The 23113-nt window shown below is 44.1% G+C and overlaps 1 protein-coding gene across 4 annotated transcripts in view; it reads right to left on the reverse strand.

Moving 5' to 3' along the window:
• Positions 1 to 2631: 2631 nt before the first annotated feature.
• Positions 2632 to 23113, reverse strand: part of Rai2 (retinoic acid induced 2) — a 62250-nt gene continuing 41768 nt past the window's right edge. For 2 of the 4 annotated variants that reach the window (XM_013032137.1, XM_013032136.1), the window contains exon 2: positions 2632 to 4616. In XM_013032137.1, coding sequence (XP_012887591.1) covers positions 3006 to 4592 — 1587 coding nt within the window. In that variant the 5' untranslated portion in view covers positions 4593 to 4616 and the 3' untranslated portion in view covers positions 2632 to 3005. The remainder of the gene's footprint in view (positions 4617 to 23113) is intronic. The other 2 variants (XM_013032139.1, XM_013032138.1) reach the window with 2 other exon arrangements.

Consider the following 23113-nt stretch of genomic DNA (forward strand, 5'->3'; position numbering starts at 1 on the left):
ATTCAATCTCTTCAATGAAATTAAGCCAGGGAAAAAGGCCCTATGGAAAGCCTATGTGACTGAAACCTAAAAGTAGCCTACCTGGAGACAGTTTTGAGGGATGAAGACATAATAGTGACCCTAGCTGGATGAATCAACCCAAACAATGATGGGCTTTGGCAATTTACTACTGACCCAGTTCTTGAGCCCTTTGGTGATCATATTCTTCTTACTAGAACCACAATTCCTAAAGGTCCATGCAAAAAGACTGCAAACCTCTGGCTTGGGAGGGACAATGCAACTAAATTATCATAAATCCCAGGTTACTCGGGTCACAGCAATGGGCCCTTTGGGACCTTTGCCTTCTCCTTATCTCCTGGCCCACAAGTAACCAAGTGGATAGGATTCCAGTTTCCACTGAAGGCTGGGAAGGTGGCAAGCAAGGTTGCCTCCATGGCATAGTCCTGCCCCCAACACAATATATAGTGTGGGCAGCCTTCACCTATCTTGATGGGTATGTCTCTCAGCAGGACCACCAGTGCCCACAGCCACCACTTCCCATCAGTGATGAATGGCAAGGAGCGGATGTAGGGGAGGCTGGGTGTGATGAGGAGGCCTCCTGTTCCAGGAAGCTATCGGGAGAGCTCCCACTGCCTCAATACCCAATGCTGGCTGTGAAGCCCGGTCTTTCTCCTTCAACCAGGGCTGCCACTTGAAGACAGAAGGGCATCTCCAGTACAACAAAGGGAAATTCGTGGCTTGAGGTTTATAAGGTAATTGCAGGCTACGCATGCTTTCTTTTCCTCTTGTATGTCTCTTAAGGTCTTAAGCTTCGCTTCTAAAGACAAATTGCAAGCTTTGTTCTCCAAATCCAGCGAAGTAGTTTCAATCCATTGTGAAAGACATGGGCCCTTCTGGCTAGGATAGAAAGGCTGTCCACTGCTGTGTGGCAGCGAATTCTACCACAATCCTGGGGAGAAAAGACAGCAGGCAAATGGAACACACTAGTCCCTGGGCACATTTGTATTTCATTTGAAAATAGAATGCATGTGCCATATTCGGGAAACGCAGTCAGAAATCCACAGTGGGAACAAAATGGAAAAAAAAGAAAAGACTTGCACCATGTAGAAACTGAAAAGATGAAGTCCAGCTGATAATATAAAAGAGAGTAGTTAGACGAGAAATGGCTATTTGGTTCTATTTTGAAAAAGAAAACCATACTTGGACAAAGAAATTGTAACAACACAGCAAAAAGAAAAAGAGCAGGGAAGAGAAACTCCACTCCTGTTGTATGATACAGGACCAGCTAAAACTGGAACGCACTACACAGAGAGCTGGTAATAAAAGAACAGTCTCGAAACTGCTTTTCCTCCTGTTCATGTTCGCAGGAACAGCTGGATACATACTAATTGCAAGAAGTGAAAGAAAGAGCTTTAAGTTTAAAAGCAGGCATGCACTAATCAGTCTCTCACCAGCACAGTTTCAGACACAAGTGTGATATGCCACCTCGCAGGTCTATTTTAAACGCCAGCTCACACTTTCTCATTTGTGTAGGTGGCTTTATGTTGTCAGGGGAAAAACAACACACACAGCCCTCTCCTTCCAACTGCATTGCTTCCATCCATCAAGAAATGTCTTAACCAGTGCTTCTCAGCCTCAGCAATACAGTTCATTCTTTGTGGTGGGGGTTTGTCTCGGGCATTAGCAGAACCCCTGATCTCTACCCTCTACATGCCAGCTCCCTCAGTGTGAAAACCCAAAGTGTCTGCAAACATTGCTATTCCCCCACATATACCCTGGGGAGGACATTAGAAGCCCACTAGACTAACTTCACAAAGAACTACTTTCTCATCCTTCCCTGATTCCCACCCTAAACAGCTCCAACCAAAGCAGAGAAAACATATGATATATCTAAATCTACCAGCAGCCCAGGCTTTCTTTTTATTCTGAATGGGTTCAACAATACTTTTGACTTGAAGATCTGCAACCATTATTATCGAGGTAGTCCAGGTTGCCCTTAATCTTAAAATTCTCCTACCTCAGCCTCCCAAGTGCTGTAATTACCTGGCTAAGTTACTTTTGCTTTTAGAGACTTGCTTCAGGACATAGAGAATTCTGAGAATTCAACACACTCAAGGGCAGTGTGAACCAGAAGGGGTCTCTAGGAATTGGAACTCACCTCCATATCTTCTTTCATTGCAGTTTTACAAATTAAACAAGCCTCAAGGCCTAGAGGTGAGGTGACTCTGCCGAGGCCATACATATTCTTAATTGTGCTTTCCTAAAGGTAATAACTCTCAGTATGCCTGAAGAGCTTAGGTCTTTAAACATAGATGACTTACAGCTCTATAAGAAATCATGCCAGTTAAGGAACGCACATTTTTTTTTTGTCGGTTGTGGGGCTTGAACTCTGGGCCCGGGTGCTGTCCCTCAGCTCTTCAGCTCAAGGTGAGCACTCTACTACTTTGAGCCACAGGGCCACTTCCGGCTTTCTAGTGGTTAATTGGAGGTATGAGTCTCACGGAGTTTCCTGCCCAGGCTGGCTTTGAACAGTGATCCTGAGATCTCAGCCTACTGAGTAGCTAGAATTATAGGCATGAGTCACCAGCACCCGGCACGCAAATTTTTTAAATGACAGAATACAGCAACCAATTAGTGCAAACAAACATTTATTGTGAAATATTCATCCTACCCTTTATTAGGTATTACATCATCAAAGCACTTTGTGGCAAGGAAAATAGCTTTTTAACCCCCTCTGATTCACCCAATATTCCATTAAAGCTGCAAAAAATGTGCAATCTGCTTGAAAAATAGGTTGCTCTTATTTACTCATTTGTGAAAAGTCAAAAATTAAAAAAAAAAGAAAATGATACTAGCTTACAGGGCCTCTAGAGCCAATTCACCTTTCTGCTTCCCACCTACTCCCCCAAATAATTAACAAAGATACTTTGTTCTAAATGCCTTTAAAAAAAACCAATGCACCTTTTCCCATGTGATAATCATAAAAAATTTTTCAAAACCATTATTCATTTTCTTGGAAAAAAGGTGGCCAGCCGTTGTTTTTTAATTGGGAGCATATGTATTTCCTGGGAGTTCATTTTCTTTAACTTTATGCCCCGGTTTTTGATGGGTTTCCTATGGGACTCCATGTTACCTAGGGATTCTTCTCCTTGTGTGTTGATGTCATAGCCCTGAAGCACAGAGTCTTCTCTTTTGAAGGAGAAGTTTTTGGTAGACACCCCTGAGAGGCCTCTGATCTTGCCACAGAAGATGGTAGGCATGGTGTCTTCAACCGAGACAATGACCTTGGCTGCCTGGGATTCGCTTACAACCTCAGTGTTATTTTCAGCTTTGACGTCGCTGCTGGGGTAGCTGGGCTGGCTGACCATCTCCACAGCATTGCTGTTGCTGCTGTGGCTATCCATCATGGCTGAAGCCTCAGGGAGCATGGCAGGGGCAAAGGGCATTTCCATGCCACTGGGAAGTTTCTCCATCACAGGGTGACCTGGGTTTGTGGGCCCACTTTTGTTATATAATGTCTCAGGGGGAGGCTCAGACTTCCGGTGGGCTGCCAGTGACAGGTCTAGGGCTGTATCCTCTTGGAAGATTGGGGGACTGGCTTCACCAGTCTTGAGCCAGGGCACTGACTTCATGGAAAGATCCAGGGCTTCATTCTCGCTCCCCATCTTGATGACCGTGTGGCGGCTGAGCTGGTAGTACTCCTTTGGCTGGAGGATGTCTAGGGGTTTCAGTTCATCCTTTTCCAGAGAGGTCTGAGTGCCTTTAAATGAAGGCAGGCTGAAGGAAGATGGAGGCTTGGGGAAACTGGAGCTGAACTTGGATTCTGAATTCTGGGGTACTGGGATGGGGATGGGAATAGGGACGGGCACTGGCAATGGCACAATCACAGGGTAGGGCACCAAGAGGGTAGCTGGTGGGACCAAGGGAGACAAGGGGGAGCTGAATGGTTGTGGGGGCACTGGGGCATAGCCAGGAGGAGGCTGGCAGGGTGGGGGGCCAAGAGAGCCCTGGGAAGGGAATAAATTCTGGAGCACAGTTTCAAATGGCAGTGTAGGCTCCTGTGGCTGGCTGTGGATCCTCAGGTCCAGAAGCTGGGGCTGGGCCTCGGGGTCCTCAGCCCCCTGAAAGAGGTTGTTGTGGATAGCACTGGAGGAGCATGGGGCCTCCTGTGGCAGGACCAGAGGGGAGTTGAGGTGCTGGAAAACGTGTTGCTCCAACACCACAGGCAGCTGCACGGGGCCCTGTGTGGTCATGACGTAGGTGGTGTTGGCATTAGGGTTGAGCTCTGGTGCCGAGCCGCCCTCCACCTGCATGTGAATGGGCATCACCACTGGGCTCTCCCCGAGGCACAGGGGCTGCAGCACAGTGGCTGCCACCTTCAGAGCCATGCCGCTCTGGGACTCAGCAGGGGGGTTGAGGATGGATGGGGCTGGCACAGTCACCAAGGCCTTCTTTACCAGATCAGTAGAGTTGATGTTCCAGGCCTCTGTGGTGATCAGCTGGGCCATGCCATTCTCCAGTCTGTTATTGGCCAAGGTTGGAGGGGAGTCGGTCATGTCCATGGAGAGGTTCTGAGACTGCAGGTTATCCATCACTCAGCTCTGATGACTCTTGGCCTGCAACACAGTACATACAACATGAATCTTCCTGAAGACACGGTAATTACCACCAGAGCGCTCCCCCCTCGAAGACTTTCCATAGCTTAGTTAACCCAGGAGCACATTCCAGCTCGCTAGGTAGACATAAGCATTCTAGAGATTGCTGAATATACATGAACACAATCCATATACTCTGCTGTGCTTAGAGAGACCTGGTTTAATAAAAACCCAGAAGATGAAGTCTCCAAATAGCTAGCACTGTTAAATGGGATTTTTTTGTTTTATTTTTTTTTTTTTTGCCAGTCGTGGGGCCTTAACTCTGGGCCTGGGTGCTGTCCCTCAGCTCTTCAGCTCAAGGCTAGCGCTCTACCACTTGAGCCACAGCGCCACTTCCAGCTTTTTCTGCTTATGTGGTGCTGAAGAATCGAACCCAGGGTCTCATGCATGCAAGGCAAGCGCTCTACCATTGAGCCACCTTCCCAGCCCCAAATGGGTTTTGTCTAATACTCAGCTTACATGTTTAGCCCTCAACAAAAACAAATTTCCATGCCCATTGTTATGTCAGACTCTTAAGATATGCAAAGATTTCATTCACTCACATTCTAATAAGCAGCAAAGACTTATTTTTCCCTTAAGGAAAAATGAAACCTTGTCACATTTAAATATTCTATGAATATGGAATGGGACATCACATATCTCTTTGTAGCCATAATTATGGAATTATTTTTAAATTATGGAAATGCTCAGGAAGTATTTCAAAAAGTCTTTGGAGCAGTAATTCTCACAAAGGACATTTGCCGAGTGGAGCAACGGTACATTAACACACTAGCTCCCTCTGACCAGTGACAGCTTCCTTCCTCTTGAAAAGCCACTCCTTAGCGCATGGTGAAGGTGGGATGACTTGCAGGAAATGATCGCTGGCTCCAGTGTCACTTTTCCAATCATCACATCTGTCTGACCTGTGGCCTAGCCCAACATCAACTGCCTAGAGGAGGGGGTGTGGATGAGTCTAAAACCGGAGAAATGGAATGGTTACTAGAAACCAAAACTTCTCCAAAGTGTGAGGCATTTTCACAATATCAGAGGCACTTCCCCGAGACCCAGAGCCACCTCCTGTGAGGCCAAGGGAACCCAGCAAGTGTGCTTCCTGGAGGAAGCAAGGCTGCAGCTGTGATATGGCTCTCCATGGAAACGCGTCCATATTTAGCCTTGTTGCCATGGAGAAGGCAGGCACCATGTCTAACTCAGGGATCTGTGCAGCCCTGGAGTCTGGTTGGGCTCAATAATAATTCAATAATCCTCCGTTTCCCTAGGCAAGCCTGGGGCAACTCAGATTCTTGACCTCCCTGTCTTGCTTGTGTAGACTTGAGTCCTGTGGTCATCTTGTCCTCTTTTCCTCCCCTGCACATCATCAACACAGCCTCTCACACCAGAAAGACAGGTAGCTCAGCACCCCAGAGGGCTAGAAATAAACAAATAATATCTTGCTACAGAAAGGCAGCTTTAACAAATGAACAACTCCATCATATCGCCAGGCAATCAATGTATGTCAAATGCACAGAACAAGGGGAGTTTCTCTGAGGCAGGCGTGAGCAGGGGAAGGATACTGTGCAAACACCTTTGTGGAGAGCAACTGGTGGGTCACGACCTTGGCAGGGGGCACTGGAATGCCTCCAGAGCCTGTCTTCTTATGGGCACCATGGCCTCTGGAAACCACAAGGTGACTCAGCATGCAACCCAGTCATCCCCTTTGAGCAGAGTCAGGAAGCAATTTTCTTCCCAAAAGCCTGAAGGGGCTTGCCCCAGGTCAAGGGTACTTCTTTTTTTTTTTTGGGTGGGGGAGGATAGGGTATAATCATTGCCTATAATTTTTAAAAGAAAACAAAACAGGGAACAGATATCATGCTTATCGTGATGCTGAGTGATTTGCTCAGGCCAAGATCAGTGCTTCTTGATTCCGCCCAGAAAACATCACCCTTCCAACACATCACTCATTTGGACATGTGTGCCAGCATCTGTACTTCATTTGCTAAATGCTCACTGCATGCTAGCACTTTGCTGAGGTCCAGAGTTGAAACTGTGAAGGAGACAAAGGTCCCTGCTTTCATGGAGGTTATAATCTAGTGAAGGTGCACACGTCTTTGATCACATTTGTCAGTACAAGGGGGCATGTCAGAAGAAAAAACAGCAGGGCAATTCTTTGTGGTACTGACACAAAGTTATTTATTTTATTTTATTTTTTATTGAGAAGGTGATGGGCTGAGGGGTTACAGTTCCATAAGTAAGGCAATAAGTACATTTGTGTTTTCTTTGTTTTTGTTTTGGTTGCTCATGGGACCTGAATTCTGGGCCTGGGCACTGTACTTTAGCTCTTCAGCTCAAGGCTAGCACTGTACCACTTGAGCCACAGCACCACTTCTGGCTTTTTCTGCTTATGTGGCGCTGAAGAATCAAACCCAGGGCCTCGTGCATGCAAGGTGAGCACTCTACCACTGAACCACCTTCCAAGCCCAGCAAATGTGCTTTTAATCATTGTTACTCCATCCTTCTTTCTCTCCCACTTACCCCTCCCTCTCCTCCCGCCCCAATGTTCATTGTGACACACAGTTCTTAAAGAGGTTCACAAGTGAACCTCTTCTCCCCAAGAGTCTAACCTGTCCCTCCCAGTAGCCAGAACCCTCAGGGAGGGATTTTAAAAAAGCTGAAGGGAAGGTGGGGTGGAAATGATGAGGACAAGAACAGCAATGGCCAGCGAGGTCACCTGTGGCTGGCCATCCATGCAAGACAAATGCTGATGGTGACAGGCAACTCAGTAGAAGTTAAGACACATTTCCAAGCCAGGCACCAGTGGCTCATGTCTGCAATCCTGGCGACTCAAAGAGCTGAGATCTGAAGATTGTAGTTCGAAGCCAGCCTGGCAGAAAACTCCATGGACTCGGATCTCCAATTAACCAGAATAAAAAGCTGTAAGTGAATCTGGTTCAAGTGATAGAGTGCCAGCCTAGAATGAAAACCCTAAAAGCTGGGTGTTGGTGTGTCACGCTTGTAATCCTAGCTACCCAAGAGGCTGAGATCTGAGGATGGCAGTCCAAAGCCAGCCCGGGCAGGAAAGTCCATGACTCTTATCTCCAATAAACCCACCAGAAAACCAGAAGTGGCAATGTGGCTCAAGTGGTAAAGCACTCGCTTTAAGCTGAAGAGCTGAGGGACAGCGCCCAGAGTTCAAGCCCCACGACTGAAAAACATCTAAAGAAAAAAAAAAACTAAAAATTCCTTGATCCTGAGTTTAAGCCCCAATACTGGCATAAGTGCTCTTGCACACACACACACACACACACACACACACACACACGCACGCATATGCGTGCGTGTGTGTGTGTGTGTGTGTGTGTGTGTGTGTGTGTGTGCCACCTTTGGGTTTCCTGTGAGGCTAGGATTATTCCTAGATTGCTTTTCCATGATGACTGCTCTCTTTCCTTCTGGAAGCCTCTCTCTTCCTGCCTGGTCCAGATGTAAGACTACTCTAGAACCCTCCTACATAGAGGTGGGGGGTACTTTGCTGGGGCAGGCTGTCTCCTGCAGGCCTCTGTTCCTCTCACAGAAGGCAAATATTAACATGTACTGAGTAGAGTGCTGAGAACTTCGTATGCATTACCTCACTTGAGCCTTAGCATAATCCTTTCCTCCCCAGGCCCTCCCCTGTCCTCCTCACTGGAATTCTTGTCCTTAAGGAATGCAGCCTCATGTGGCTCTGACTGTGTGTCTGGAGGGCTGGTGGAGCATCCTCTCAACCTACTTCTAGGTTATAAGATGGCCACAAGGCCCCTGGTCTGAAGTAGCAAATGTTTAACGTGATTACGTGGGGAGGGCTCATAGCAACTCAATCTGAGTGGCTACTGGTTCTCGAAGGCCCTGTGGAGCTCTTGGGATTATTAGAGTGAGGTCACGTGGAAGGAAGGCACACCTACTGATCTAGAGTAAGCTTCACATCTTCCATAAGCCTCTAAAACTTGAGGTGTTTGGAGGAGTCAGGGCCCCAGCAGGCTATAAATGTGACCCACTTTGATCTTCTACATTTTGGTTTGTGTAATTTAGTTTTTCATTATTCTCTTTATCTTTTTTCTTTTTTTTGGTCAGTCGTGGGTCTTGAAGTCTGGGCCTGGGTGCTGTCCCTCAGCTCTTCAGCTCAAGTAGAGAACTCTACCTCTTGAGCCACAGCACCACTTCCGGTTTTCTGGTAGTTTATTGCAAATAAGAGTCTCACGGTATAACCCTTGTTTTCACTGTGTTTGATGTTGGTATAATTTGTGGAGGGGAAGGGAAAAGGATACAGGTGGACCCATTGCAACAATGCGGGGCGTGGGGGGGGGATCGGAAGGAATTGGAAGGGGAAACAAAGGAGGAGGCAACAGTGCTTGATAAGAAATGTACTCATTACCTTGCCCATGTAATTGTAACCCCTCTGTACGGAATTTTCACACAAAAAAGAGTTGCACAGACTTTCCTGCTTAGGCTGGCTTTGAACCGTGATCCTCAGATATCAGCCTCCTGAGTAGCTAGGATTACAGGTGTGAACACTCCTCCCCCCTCTCCTGTGCCTGGCTGCCATGACACATTCTGAGAACCAGTATTGACCTATTTCATCATTGTGTGAATACCACAGAGCATGCATTCACAAAGCAACATGACTGTGACATTATCATCTAGTGATAATACTCGGTGGCTCACGCCTATAATCCTAGCTACACAGGAGGTTGAGATCTGAGGAACTCAGTTCAAAACCAGCCCAGGCAGGGAAATCCATGAGACTCTTATCACCAATAAACCATCAGAAAACCAGAAGTGGTTCTGTGGCTCAAATGGTAGAGTGCTCACCTTGAGCTGAAGAGCTAAGGGACAGCACCCAGGCCTAGAGTTCAAGCCCCACATCTAACAAAAAAAAATCACGCAGGACCACCATGCTATTGTGGTTTGTCATTCTCTATAGCGTTGGTGTGTGGCCCATGCGTGGATCCCCACACCATGAGAGGTAGTCATTGTCCCTTCTTGCAAGACTTGCTAAAAAACCTCTGCTAAGAATTCCGTCCCTTGCCATCCACACTATTCTAGGCTATGTTTTATCCAGTACTTACATCCTCAATGAATGACCTAATTCTGTATAAAATTCACTAGCTACTTGCTGTGAGCCAAACAAGAGAAGCATAATTTTTGTCCTTTAATACAATGTATGTATGGTTTCACCATCCAGGATCTAGGATACACTCAGTGTCTAAGAAGTAATTCCAACTGGGTAAAAAATGGTTTTCTCTCCCCATAGGATGCAATAATTACTTGCGCCAGTGATTAAATTTTCTGAGCTTTAAACATCAGCACAGGGCCTTTTTTTCAACAGTGCTGTGAATATAATTACCACATGAATGTATTCCCAAATTGGTTAAAATATGAAGAATACACAAAATAGTCACTGGCCTTATGGTTGGTTGCCTTTTACATGCAGATATCTAGTCATTCTTCCAAAAGAATATGACTATTCACATTAACATTGGAAAAAAGGTCCCCCAAACACTACTTTATCTATTAAAACTGTAGTGGTCACAGGAAGATTAACAGAGACCATTATTTGTGAGGATGGGAAGTGGCTATGGGAAAGTCCTAGTGGAAAGAACAGAGTGCAGTATTAGGCCTGATCTGATATTGGTGAAGCAAGGATGAAGAGAGGTGCAGTAACTTCAACTAGCCATTGACACCAAGGGCTTTAAGATCGTCCTGAGGAAAGGAGGAAAGTCCATACCTTAAGGTGCCATAAAAATTATTTATGTGGGGGGGAGGGTGGAGTTGGGGAGGTGGGGAGGGAAGGGATGGTAGGGGAAAAACAAAGGAGGAGGTAACAATGCTTGATAAGAAATATATTCATTACCCTACTCATGTAATTGTGACCCCTCTGTACAGTATTTTTACAATCAAAATATATATGGAAAAATGTTTATGTTTATTTTATCATCTCATCATTTTAAATGATCATTTTTCTATTTTTATGTTATATGTAAGGAATAACTTCTTTTTGTGTGTGCTAGTCCTTGAGCTTAAATTCAGGGTTTGGGCAATGTTACTGAGCTTTTTGCTCAAGGCTAGCACCCTACCACTGAGCCACAGGCTCACTTTCACTTTTTTTGTTAATTAATTGGATATCAGAGTCTCACAGACTCTCCTGCCCAGCCTGGCTTTGAACTGTGACCCTCAGATCTCAGCCTCTTGAGTAGCTAGGATTGCAGGGGTGAGCTACTAGTGCCTGGAAAGATATCAATATTAAGGAAACAAATAATACAATAATATTTGTGTGTGTATGTTGAAGGGTGTTATATTTGTTCCTGATAGAAGTTCAAGAATAAAAAGGTTAGCACGCAGCAGAAGAGAAGAAGCTCTCATAGTTCAGTAAGAATTCCAGGGTGTCCCTGCTCAACTATTAGAGTCACTGGCTCGGTCTACATTTCTTGTTTTGCAGAGTAAGAAGCTGAGGCTCAGAGATCAAGTGACTTATGCAAGTTCCTCCAGCATAGTGAATGCTGAATTGCAGATCTGTGATCCTTTCCCCAAAGCTGATGACTTGATCCATCACCTTCGTTTCAAATGTCAAAGGCTGTTGAGGAGCCCTTGAGCCCAATCTACTGGCCAGAGCCACACTGGAATTCGAGCATCTCTATTGTAACCACCCTCTAATAAGAAAGGGTCACCCTCTAATAACAAAGGGTATGAGATAGTTTAGTTCAAACACCAAAATGTCAAAGGTTTTTATGAGTGAGGATCTTGATACTCTTTAATCAGACTTGTCTAATACCCTACTAGACAAAGTACTGGAGTAGATGTCAGAGATTTAAGGCACCCATGAACTTTCCATGATTGGATAAAAGCTATGTTAAACCTCTAGGCCTATGCTCTTCTTCTATATCATGGCCATTGCACTTGTCCTGAGTGAAAACTCAGCATCTCTTTCCAGAAGCAAGTGGTGCTTCCCTGATAAGGGAAGAAGTCAGATCCAGTATTCTCAGAGATGTCAGAGGAAGAATTTCTGTGGTTTCTGAAGGGTGGGCATGAGAGTGAAGGCAGAAAGAGGGAGAAAGCCAAAGAATCACCAGTTGGATTTCCTTAGATTTTGCTGGGTTTTATTAGAGCTCAAGAGAAATCTGGGAGACTGGCTGAGGGAGGCACTGTGATTCCTTTCTCTGTCAGCTGTCTCTGTGTTTGTGGTCTTATTTCCTCTCCAGACTATCTTTAGCTTGCTTCCGAAGGACCTGTGATGGCTACTGGGGTCACACAGACCTGAGTGTAAGGCAGGAACAGGAAAACTAGATTCATAGCCATTCATTTGTTCACTCTTTTGGAAACCATCTAGGTACCTACTGTGTTCCAGCCATGAGTTTCCTATTGTCCCACCTGGCCTCACTTCTCTGAAGAAAGCAGATTGCCTTCTCCCTGGGCTCAGTTCCCAGGGTATTAATCAGATCCATATTCTTCCAGGGTCATCTGCTTTTATTAGAGCTCCCTCAAGGCCCATATTTGATGCAGAGGTTAAAGAGTAAGACTCCACAGGAAGAAAATCACTCCCTGGACCTCTGGAAGGTACAAAACAAGAAGTGTTCATTTTCCATGGAGGGCTGCTCCTGACATGAGACCCTACAATTTTCTTCCAGACATTCAGCCCTCAAACGGCCTCAGCAGCCAGAGCCAGAGGGGCCATTCATCCAGAAGCACGGGTGAGGTGGAAGGTCCCCAGGTCAGGATCTATCATTTTGGAGAGTTACCATTTGGGGAACTTTTTCTCTGGCAACCAACAAACCTCTTAAATCTGTAAGCAAGGAGAGGAAAAACCTGCCTCTGGAAGAGAAAATATTTCTAATTAGATTCAGATACAAAGGTTACATTTTGGTTCTAGAAAAAAAGACTCTTTATAATCCTGTGTCATTAGTAGGACATTTTTCAGAAATGGGCCCTCTGAGGGGTTCACTGGAAGAAAAGGGTACAGAATTCTAAAGAACAAAACACTGAAGTTGAGATTTCCCCCTTCTCCTAATGCTTGTGAGAAACACTTGGCATGTTCACTAAGCACTGGCACAGACACAGTACCAGCTCATACTGGGTGCTGGGCCCTTCGTGGCAATGGTTAGGAGTGAAAGTTTTGAGCCCACACAGGCCTCCATTCAAACTTGAGCTCTGCCTAACTTTGCTGGCTGTGCGATCCTCAGTTTCCCTCTGTATAAGGTGAGTATTAAAAAAGGAAGCCGCATCACAGGAGATTATAATGACTAAGGGAGCTAATTGAAGTAAGGTACTTGGCATAGCACCTGGCATAGGGAAAGTACCCAGCAAACCAAACCTATGGTCATTGTGCTTCTCCTCCTCATCAATGGCTCCAACATCACTGTTAATCATTGTCACTGCCATGACCACTGTCTTCAGCCACACATTGTCATCTTTGTCACTTTATCATTAACATCATCTTCCTCATCAGAGTCATAGTCCATATGTGCTCCTAGCATCCTCAGGAACATCAGAAACACTCCGTTTGCATCTGAATAGGTTTGCACATTTGTAAATATGTGTTCATAGGTTCATTTGAAAATAAATTGCTAGGAAATGGAGAGACATACACCATAGACTCAGTGTTACACATGATGGTGAGGTTTCCAGTCTTTCAAATGTACAACTCCAGCAGAGCTGAAACAGGAAGCATGTTTAATGAAAGGCAAGGCATTCATAATATTAGAAACTAAAGATGGTAGGAAGATAGTGAAATACAAAAATTTCCCCTATTACTGGATGTTAGAGAGAGAAAAGAAGAGAACGAGAGCCTTATGTACCTGGCACATAGACTCAAGCACTTTCAAGGGTCCTGAAATTATTGCTCTTTGGCTGCACGTGATTTCATTTCAGATCCTTCTGTTTTCCCTCTCCTCTGAACAAGAATATATGTCATTCTCCTCCCCTACTATAGTGGTGACCAGAGTCATTTCTTCACAAAACAAGTGAGGACTAGAGGAGAACAAGAAGAGGGCAAGAAGGAGGAGAGGAAAGACAAAGTGATTTTCTGCCATAAAAAGACATAAGAAGGAGAGAAGATTTAAAAAGTGTGTATAGATCCAAATGAGGGAAATGGCTCAAAGGCATCCTGGAGTAAGAGCTCTTAAGTTGGCCACTAGGGATGTCTGTGAAGATACAACAACAGCTTGGTTGGTGCGTGGTGTGTGGAGGAAAAAGTAGGCCTGGAGCGTCTCAGCATATTGAGGGCATGTTGAAAAACAACATTGTTCACAAATGCAAGTACTACAGGTGCATAAGGAAGCTGTTCCAGGTTTTGGTACAACTTCTCCCATGCTTTGAAAAAAAATCGCTAAACACATTCATCTGTGACTTAGCTATGCTGTCACTTCTAGGGAAAAGAAAACTATATAAGTTCAGATCAGAAGGATCTGATCTCCACATTTGTCTGTCTCTAGTCCTTCCTCTGCCAGTCAGAATTGGCTCCCTCCATCAAAAGTGTACCCTCCAGAAAGAATGGGAGAGACTCCTCCTCAGTGAGACGCATGACTTTCTCAATGAGGTGTATGACTGATAAATCTCAGGCATTATGCTTCCTTTATTGGCATAATAAATGCAATCCAGGAGGGATAAAGCTATGCACCAAGAAATGAAACTCTAATTGAGGAATTTCAACACCAATCATGGGGAATAACCTTCCTAACCATCTTGATGTCTCTCCATAAAGACAGGCTTACAATTATGACCACATTTGCTGGCTCCATTAAAAACAAAAAACCCTGAGTGGGACATGGCCTTAACTCTTAAGCACTAGTAAAGGACATGAATGTGGTTCAGTTATTCACTCCTGTATTGGTATCAATCAGCAAACACTTATTGCTCACTCTAATGAGTTTCCTTCCCAGTGCAGAGATTTTAGCAGGATCCAGGGTTACCTTCACATCACACAACAGGACCCTATTAACTAAACTAGCTACTGCCTGAAACTCTGGCTTCTGCATGACCAAGCTTCCATGTAGAAGTTATGGGCTCTCAAAGGGCTTCACCTCTAATTACAGCATTGCTAATATGAGGGCTACCACAAGCCCCAATGGAAAGTCAATGACCATTGCCAATGGTGAGGGCTGTGATAAGGACCATGGTGAGGAAGACAAAGAGTCATTCTATTGATTGTGCATGAACACAACTGACTAGATATCTAAGCTAGACCCTATGGTTGGAAGACTGTATGGTGGAAACCCTATGAAACAGTAAGACAGGAAAGGAAGGAAGCCAATATAGTAAGCAAGTTATTACTGTGGCAACTAGAGTTCAGGTCTACTGGCAGACAGTATGGGACATATTCCTCAGAGCTATGACAACTGAGAGGCTAGGAAGTTGGAGCATCTAGTCACCCACTGTCATCCATCTCTGGTCAAAGGTTGCTCTTGGAGGATATGTTCATTCCTTGGAACTTCTAGCTAGCTAGGCATACAGTGCAGGCCTAGTGTACTCCAGAGACAAAAATCCCAAACCAAATCCTCAAGGAGAGTTGCAGTAAGAGAGTGTTTGCAATAAGCAGCCTTTGATGTGCAGAGATGAGTCTGAGGGGAAAGGTACCCACAATGTCTGCTACAGCAGCATGCCCTGAAAAGTTTCGATGATTATTATGCAAACTCCTAAGTGCTACTAATTTAAGACACCAGGACCAGGTGTTTCCCCAGTAGGTGGCCTATTCTATGAACCATATGAAGAAGACACCATGTTATAATAACAACGTCCACACCACAGCAGAATGCTCTCATGAGGAGTATGACAGGAGATCTCCTAAAGCACAAGGCACACAAGGAGGTCAGAGATGACTATCTTTCAAAAGCAGGATGTCCAAGAGATGGCCAGCTTGGCAGATGTGCTCCTTTGCGGCAATATATCTGAGACCCTTCAGAAAGTTCTTTTAATCATATTTGTGCTGGCTGCAATGCAAGATGTTCTTGGGATGAGTCACAGAGGGAGTTTCTTTCGTAGTGATCTTATGTTCCAACTCAGGGACCAAGAAACAATAAATAAACATTGCCTTACTTCATCAGCTGCATACTACCTAATAATAAAAATAAAATAATAACCTTGACCTAAGAAATACCACAGACAATGCAGGGAGTGGGTGAGGAGTGCTCTTAAAAAAAAACAACAGGAAGACTTTTTTCTGGAATTGTTTTCTCAAAAGCTCCCTTCTGCCTCAAGGCAGTTTTCTCAAGAGCAGAACAACACACTTGGCAGAGTCTTTGGGCTGGTGAGTCTTTTTGAAGTTCCTAAAATTTCACTATATTTATCTTAACACAACTATCATGGTTGCAATTAATATAACACAAACAATACAAAGTTGGGTGGGAGGAAAAAGGTTGGCTGTATAACATCTGGCTAGTTGGCAGTGAAGACGATAGGTGTTATTTCCTATTTCCTTTAGGGGAAGAGTTCCTTTGGAATGCATGTGTTTACACACACACACACACACACACACACACACACACACACACACACACACAGTGGCCAAATAGCCACAATGCCACCTGTTTCCTTCTAATAGTCAACAGTGAGCCTTAAACTAGGGTCCATGAAAATTGCTCTTTCACAATGGCTTCAGCTCTAGTATAGCTACTTTCCATCAGAACTCTCATCATCAAACCTGTACTGAACAGGTAACATGTGCAAAGGACTTTGTCAGACACTGGCAGGATTTGAGTGGTGGAGATGGCAAAATGGAGGAGGGGCTTCCAGAAGTGCAGGAGTCAAGGAAAGGCACACAAAGATAAGTATGTCCAGGACTGAGGAGCAGGCTGGGCAGCTGGAAGCCAGGGCTTGTGAGAAATTAGAGAAGAGAAGGGGACACTTTGATGTATTCACAAATCCCAATGAGCAAGAAGCTTTGATTCATGGGATAGGGAGACCATCAGGGAGGGAGGAAAGGAAGAAGTAATTTAGTTTGCAGGGCTTTGTTAGCTTCACATTCCTTCTTTCTCACTGCCTCTCACACTCACTCACAGGAAGATAATAATAAAACATTTACTAAACATTGACTGCTATGTTACAGGTAGCCTGCTAGAGACAATTTCTCATCTCAGTTTCTCAACAACCGGGAGAAGATTGCTACCACCTTGGGTGACTTGCTTTGTTGGATTGCTACTTCCCATCCTCCCTCTACCCTGTACAACTGAGATTTAAATCCCTAGTAAAGTTATTTTGATGGCAGGGTGGGACAGAGCTTTGCAAAACATAAACAATGTTTGCTGCAGGAAAGGCAGGTATGGGGGAAGTGGAAGAGTGGAAGAGCAAAGGTTTCTGATCATATGCATGGGGTAGGGAAGGGAAGAAAGTAGGGAGTTTCTTCTGGCTTTAGTAAGAAAGTGAAATTCTTCTGCCTTTTTCTGTATCTCCAACAGGCCTGCCTAGCTTTGCTTCTTGGCTTCACCAGACTGGACTTCCTTTTCAGACACCAGTGGTTCTTGGAATCACACAGTCCCCTTTCTTTTCAAAGGTCAACTCTGGCTTCTTTGTTTTGTGGTTCAGAGGGACCCAATGGGAAGTTATCCAAGCCATTGAAGAGGCTTACAGAATCCTAACACTTTTTCTTCATTTCCTATTCAATTCTCAGCCATGCAATAAATAGCTTTGTTCTCCACAGATTCCATGTTCCAAACTTGCCATGGGCACCAATGCAGGGCCAACTGATGAAGGACCAAAATCTTAAGAAATAAACCTTTCACCTTTATCAATTGATTAACTCAAGTATTTATAAGAGTAAAAAGACTATGCCTCAGGACCAGTCTGCATCATGGGTAGAGGTTCATTCTTAATTTTCCCAGGAATATTTCATCTGTGGTTGGCTGAATAAAATTTCCCTTCTTCCTGAACTGTAGTTCTCACCCCTTGTAGTTAGGTGTGGTCAAGTGCCTGAGTGCTAGCCCATAGACTTGGGTGGAGGTGATGTGTGCTACTTCCAGACCTGGTTCCTACAATCCTTCCTTCTAGATGTAATATTCCAATCCTTTTCAGTTTGTTCCAGGTTGCTGCATGAGGATCTTTTGGAAATTACCTGATGACAACAGATGCATGAGATGGGAGAGCCTGGATGCCTGAATCATGGCTTCAGGGTGGGCTATTTTCCATCAGGAACACCCATTTGGGGCTTTGTGTGAGTGAGAATCAACTTCTATTGCATTTAAGCTTCAGTTTCCATTCACTTTATTAGTTGCAACAGCTAACTACCTTCCGTAGCACAGATCATCCTAGGATCTTCTTTATGTACCAGGCAGGGGTAGGGAAACTGTGAGAGCTTCTGTTTAGCCTCTCAAGTTCACTGGCCCCAAACCAGAACTACAAAGGAAGCCTTAGTGTTCAGAGTCCATTTTCAAGCATTCACCTGCTAACTTTCCTGCCATCAAGTCACCAGATATTCTTGACTACTTTTTCTGATTTGAGTCAATTTATTAATGTGGTTTACTAGTCCTTGGTAGTTAACTGCTTACATATCCTCTGAAAGAATGTGTACCATTGGAATTCAAGGTTGGAAGAAGAGAGGGAACTGGGACAGACAGTCTTGCCCATGTGGTCTTGCCCATGTCATTGGGTTGTAACCAGGGCCTATGGAGAGTGAAGCATCATGACCATAAGCACCACATGGACAAACAGAAATGCAGAAAACAGGCATGTTGGGCTTCTCACCAGAGAAAACTGCTAGCATCACAACATCCCCTTCTCTCCTTGCACTTTTTGCTATTTTCCTGGTTTGTAAAGCCGAGAATCTTGATTTTCTGTCCTTTACCCCACAGTAGACTCAGCAGGAAAGGTTCCTCTGGATTGCCTTGGAGGGAATTCACCACCTATGGCTTCCAGGCATAAGAAGGCTTTCCCTTTGTGCCTTACTTAGTTGATATTCTCTCCTTCATTTCTTCCCCACACACCCCTTTTATTGTTTTGTATTACCAGGGATTGAACTCAGAGCTCTGCCACTTGGGCCATTCCACTACTCTTTTTTAAAATTTGTTTTTCTGTTTTTTTAAGATAGAGTCTCATGTGTTTGCCCAGATCAGCCCTGGACCATGATCCTTTTACCTTCTCCCCTCAAGTAGCTGTAATTACAGGCATGTGATACAATATTCAGCCCTCGGAATTGATTTTCTAGGCAGAGATTGCCTAACAAGACTTATACATTTCTCCTAGGCTTAAGCTCCTTGGCTCCAGAAACACTTGACTGGGGGATGTGATGTCTATAATACCTTACGAGGGATCTGTACCTCCAAAGGGCTATCTCCTGTCTGACCCAGGTAAAACTCTAACCTAGTCAGCCACTGCTCTAATCAAGTGTCACAACAGCCCTCATCATATGCCACATGCTGAGTCTGCTCCCAAGGCTCCCACTTATCTGTTCAATGCCATCAGTATTTGAGAGTTGGCTAAACAGCACCAGAAATGTTCACAAGGTTTTCTTAGTGATAAAATTGATGGCTAGCTAATTGGGATGATAGTGACTGTAAGAAATGGGTAAAATTACTATAGATTGGATGAAATATTTAACAGGCAGTCCCCACCCTTGTGAAGACAGGACTGGAGATGCCAGGGAAGCCAGGAGCTAGCACCTCTGGACCTGCTTCCAATTCTGGCCACCTAAGTGTTCTGTGACTGGCAACTGGTTTTGGAGATTTTCCTATGCAAACTAGAAGGTAATCAAATTCCATCTTGGGAATGTTACCACATCTACCGTAAGTGGTTCCAGCAGCTGAAATGATAGCCTGCTGGGGCTTCTTGAACAGCCTTATGAATTGATCCGTGCCTGCTGACATCTTTCTTGTTAAATTAAAGTATCTGCATTTGTGTGGTATCATTTGCCAATGAGACTTGTCCTGAGGCTGTTGTAGTGTGATCCTAAGCTCCCTAAGAAGGGGCCCCTCTGCTTCCACTTGGATTCCAGTGTTCCTCCTTCTCTTTCCTGAAGGGTTTGGCCTTGAGCTTGCCCTGCAGCAGCCTTTAGGGCTAGAAAGATTGCTTTAGGGAAATGTAAGATGAATGGAAATCTCTTGCCCATGAAAATTTAATACCTGTTTTCCCTCTTATAGTACCAAAGAATCAGAGCTGGCATTGATGAACATGCTTGGAATGTCTGTAAATCACCCTTTAAAATAAAAAAAAGAAAACCCTAACTAGCCATATCACATACATCAGAAAGACTACCATTAAAAGATATCATACATGAAAAGTTGATAAGAATATGGAGAAAATAAAACTCATGCATACTATCCATAAAATGGTACCATCACTACAGAGAACTGTCTGGAAGTTGCTAATAATGTTAAATATTTGCCTTCCCTGGTTCCTGGAAAGCAATTTTACTTGTAGGTAAAAGTCTCTCCCTAAACACAGAAACATGCATTTACCCAAGTACTTGTACACAGATGTAAACAGCAGTTCTATTCATAAGGGCCACAGGCTAACTAGGATGTGCTGATTCCATATAATAGAATTAATTCTACTCATCAACAAAAACAATGAATCCAGATAGCTCAGTCACTGGTGAGTAAAAGAACCCAGATACAAAAGTGTACTTACTACAGGTTTTTGTTGTTTAAGAATGGAAATAAAGGCAAAAATATTTCTGCTGTGATGCTAGACATCAAGAAATGGCTGTTCTGGATAGAGAGAAGGGGAAAAGGATTAGACACAAACCCGAGAAACCTTTTTGGAGTGACAGAGTTCCTTCCTTGCCTCTTCTAAGTGGTAGTCACATAGATACATACAATTGTCAAATGATTCATTTAATTTTCTTCTCAGTTTAAAAGACAAAATAAGGGGAAAATCCCTGAGTAGTTCTGTGCACATACACCATGGATTCTGACCACTCTGGGTCCAAGGTGAGGAGGGGACAGGAAAGAGAGGAAGTGGAATAGAGACTGCTGGTGACAAGGGGCAAGGCAAAGGTACCAGCCGGGCACAAAGGAAGTAATATCAGCTCAAGGTACCAGCCAGGCACAAAAGAAGTAGCATCAGCTCCCAAATACAAATAAAATGCAGTAACAGAGGAAAGCTGGCCTGAAAGCGTGAGATAGATATTAGGCTTTGAGCCAAAATTGCTTTCCAAGAAATGCCAACGTATTTGTACTTGGGAGAGAAGAGGGACTATTAAAGCAAACAAAATCCAAAATGTGTTTGTCCTTGGACAACAATCGCAGTTCCCCACTGTGCAATGGGTTTCCCAGTGCTGCTACTGAGACCCCTGTGAGTCTCAGGGATGCAGTGTTATTGGAGAGCAAGAACAGAAGCTTCTCAAAAGCAAAGGTCTTGTCTGGTGCTGGTGGCTCATACCTGTAATATTAGGTACTCAGGAGAATGAGATTTGAGGATCAGGGTTTGAAGCTAGCCCAGGCAGGCAGCCTATGACACTATTATTTCCAATTAATCACCAAAAAAGCCAGAAGTAAAGCTATGACTCAAGTGATGATGGAATGCCAGCCTTGAGCTAAAAAGCTAAAGGATAGTTCCCTAGGCCTGAGTTCAAGTCCCAGTACACACACACATACACACACACACATACACACACACACAGAGGTCTCCTTTCCTATTTTGTATGATGGAGAGAATTTTTCTCTTTCTCTCATAAGAGGAGTCTGGCCACAGTCTCAAACATTCTCCATTCTCCATATTCAGTCCTAAACTAGCAGAACCAGCACAGGCATAAACTTGTGAGTTGGGCCTATACAGAAATCCTGGGCTTGCCTCCATGATAACTGGGTGGTCTTAGGAAAGTGACTTGGCCTCTCCATGTGGCAGTTTCTCTGCCTTAAGAAAAAATTGTATCTGTTGAAATCAGGCGGAAGAACTTGCCTGATATCTAGAGAATATGCATCAGAGTTATACCTGAGCTCCAAGGGTCTTTCCAGACTGGGTACGAACCTTTTGTCACAAGAAACCTCTTTTGGCCAGATTAGCTTTCTTTTTAAACAAAACAAAACAAAAATCAAACAATTTATTCCTGCAAATCAAGTCTTTGGCTCACTTTTTTTTTTTCAGTTGTGGCGCTTGAACTCTGGGCCTGGGCGCTGTCCCTCAGCTCTTCAGCTCTAGGCTAGAGCTCTACCACTTGAGCCACAGCGCCACTTTCGGTTTTCTGGTGGTTAATTGGAGATGAGTCTCATAGACTTTCCTGCCTGGGGCTGGCTTTGAACCGCAATCCTCAGATCTCAGCTTCCTGAATAGCTAGGATTACAGGCGTGAGCCACTGGTGCCCTTAGCTTTCTTTTTTATGTTTGTACCTCTTGTGCATAGAATTTCTACAATCATAATCCATGGTTTAGGATACTTTGTTATTCACGACCCACTTTACTTAAAAAATGGTTTGTATGTGTTTTGTGTATCTGTGCGTGTACATGTGTGTGCACATGCAAATATGCATCAGTACTTGGGCTGAAACTCAGGGCCTTCGCTCTGGCTCTTAACTTTCTTGCTCAGTGGTCTACCACTTGTGCCACAACTTCCCTTCTGGCTTTTTTGGTAGTTAATTGAAGATAAGAGTCTTCTTTTTTCAATCAAAAAGGTGATGAGCAGGGGGGTTACATTTACATAAATAAGGCAATAAGTACATTTGTTTTTTAATTATTGCTTCCCATCCCTCATTATCTCCAACTTACTCCTCCTTATTCTCCTCCCCCCAAGTTGTAATGTTCATATCCAACATAGTGTCATAGTATCTATGCTGCTTTGGTTCATCTTTGTCCCGCTGTATCTGTGATTCCCTTTCCTTTCTACATATTACATAATCTTATATGCAAAACACGTGGTACAAAAACACTAAGAGAAATGAAGAAAAAATTAAAACAATAGAAAAAAAGAACAAACTACATAGAGGGTCTAATAAGAACCTTTTGTTTCCATATATTGAAGTTCATGTTGGTACACTTTATTATATATGGTCCTATCACTAAGCAGTCAGATTATTGAGATCCCTGTTAAGAATATCATATACAGCCGGGCGCTAGTGGCTCACGCCTGTAATCCTAGCTACTCAGGAAGCTGAGATCTGAGGATCGAGGTTCAAAGCCAGCCCCGGCAGGAGAGACCGTGAGACTCCTATCTCCAATAAACCACCAGAAAACCGAAAGTGGCGCTGTAGCTCAAGTGGTAGAATGCTCACCTTGAGCTGAAGAGCTGAGGGACAGCGCCTAGGCCCAGAGTTCAAGCCCAACGGCCGACCAAAAAAAAAAAAAGAATATCATATACATATTCTAGTTCTTACAAATGAGGGAGATCATGCAACCTACTTTTCTTTGGGTCTGGCTTACTTCACTTAATATAATTTTTTCCAAGTATTTCCATTTCCTTAATAATGGAGCAATGTTATTCTTTCTGATGGAGGCATAGAACTCCATTGTGTATGTGTACCACATTTTCTTGATCCATTCATTTACTGAGGGGCATCTGGGTTAGTTTTTAGTTATGGTAAATAATGCCACAATGGA

Source organism: Dipodomys ordii, unplaced genomic scaffold (assembly GCF_000151885.1).
Source record: "Dipodomys ordii isolate 6190 unplaced genomic scaffold, Dord_2.0 Scaffold150, whole genome shotgun sequence".
Taxonomy (NCBI): domain Eukaryota; kingdom Metazoa; phylum Chordata; class Mammalia; order Rodentia; family Heteromyidae; genus Dipodomys; species Dipodomys ordii.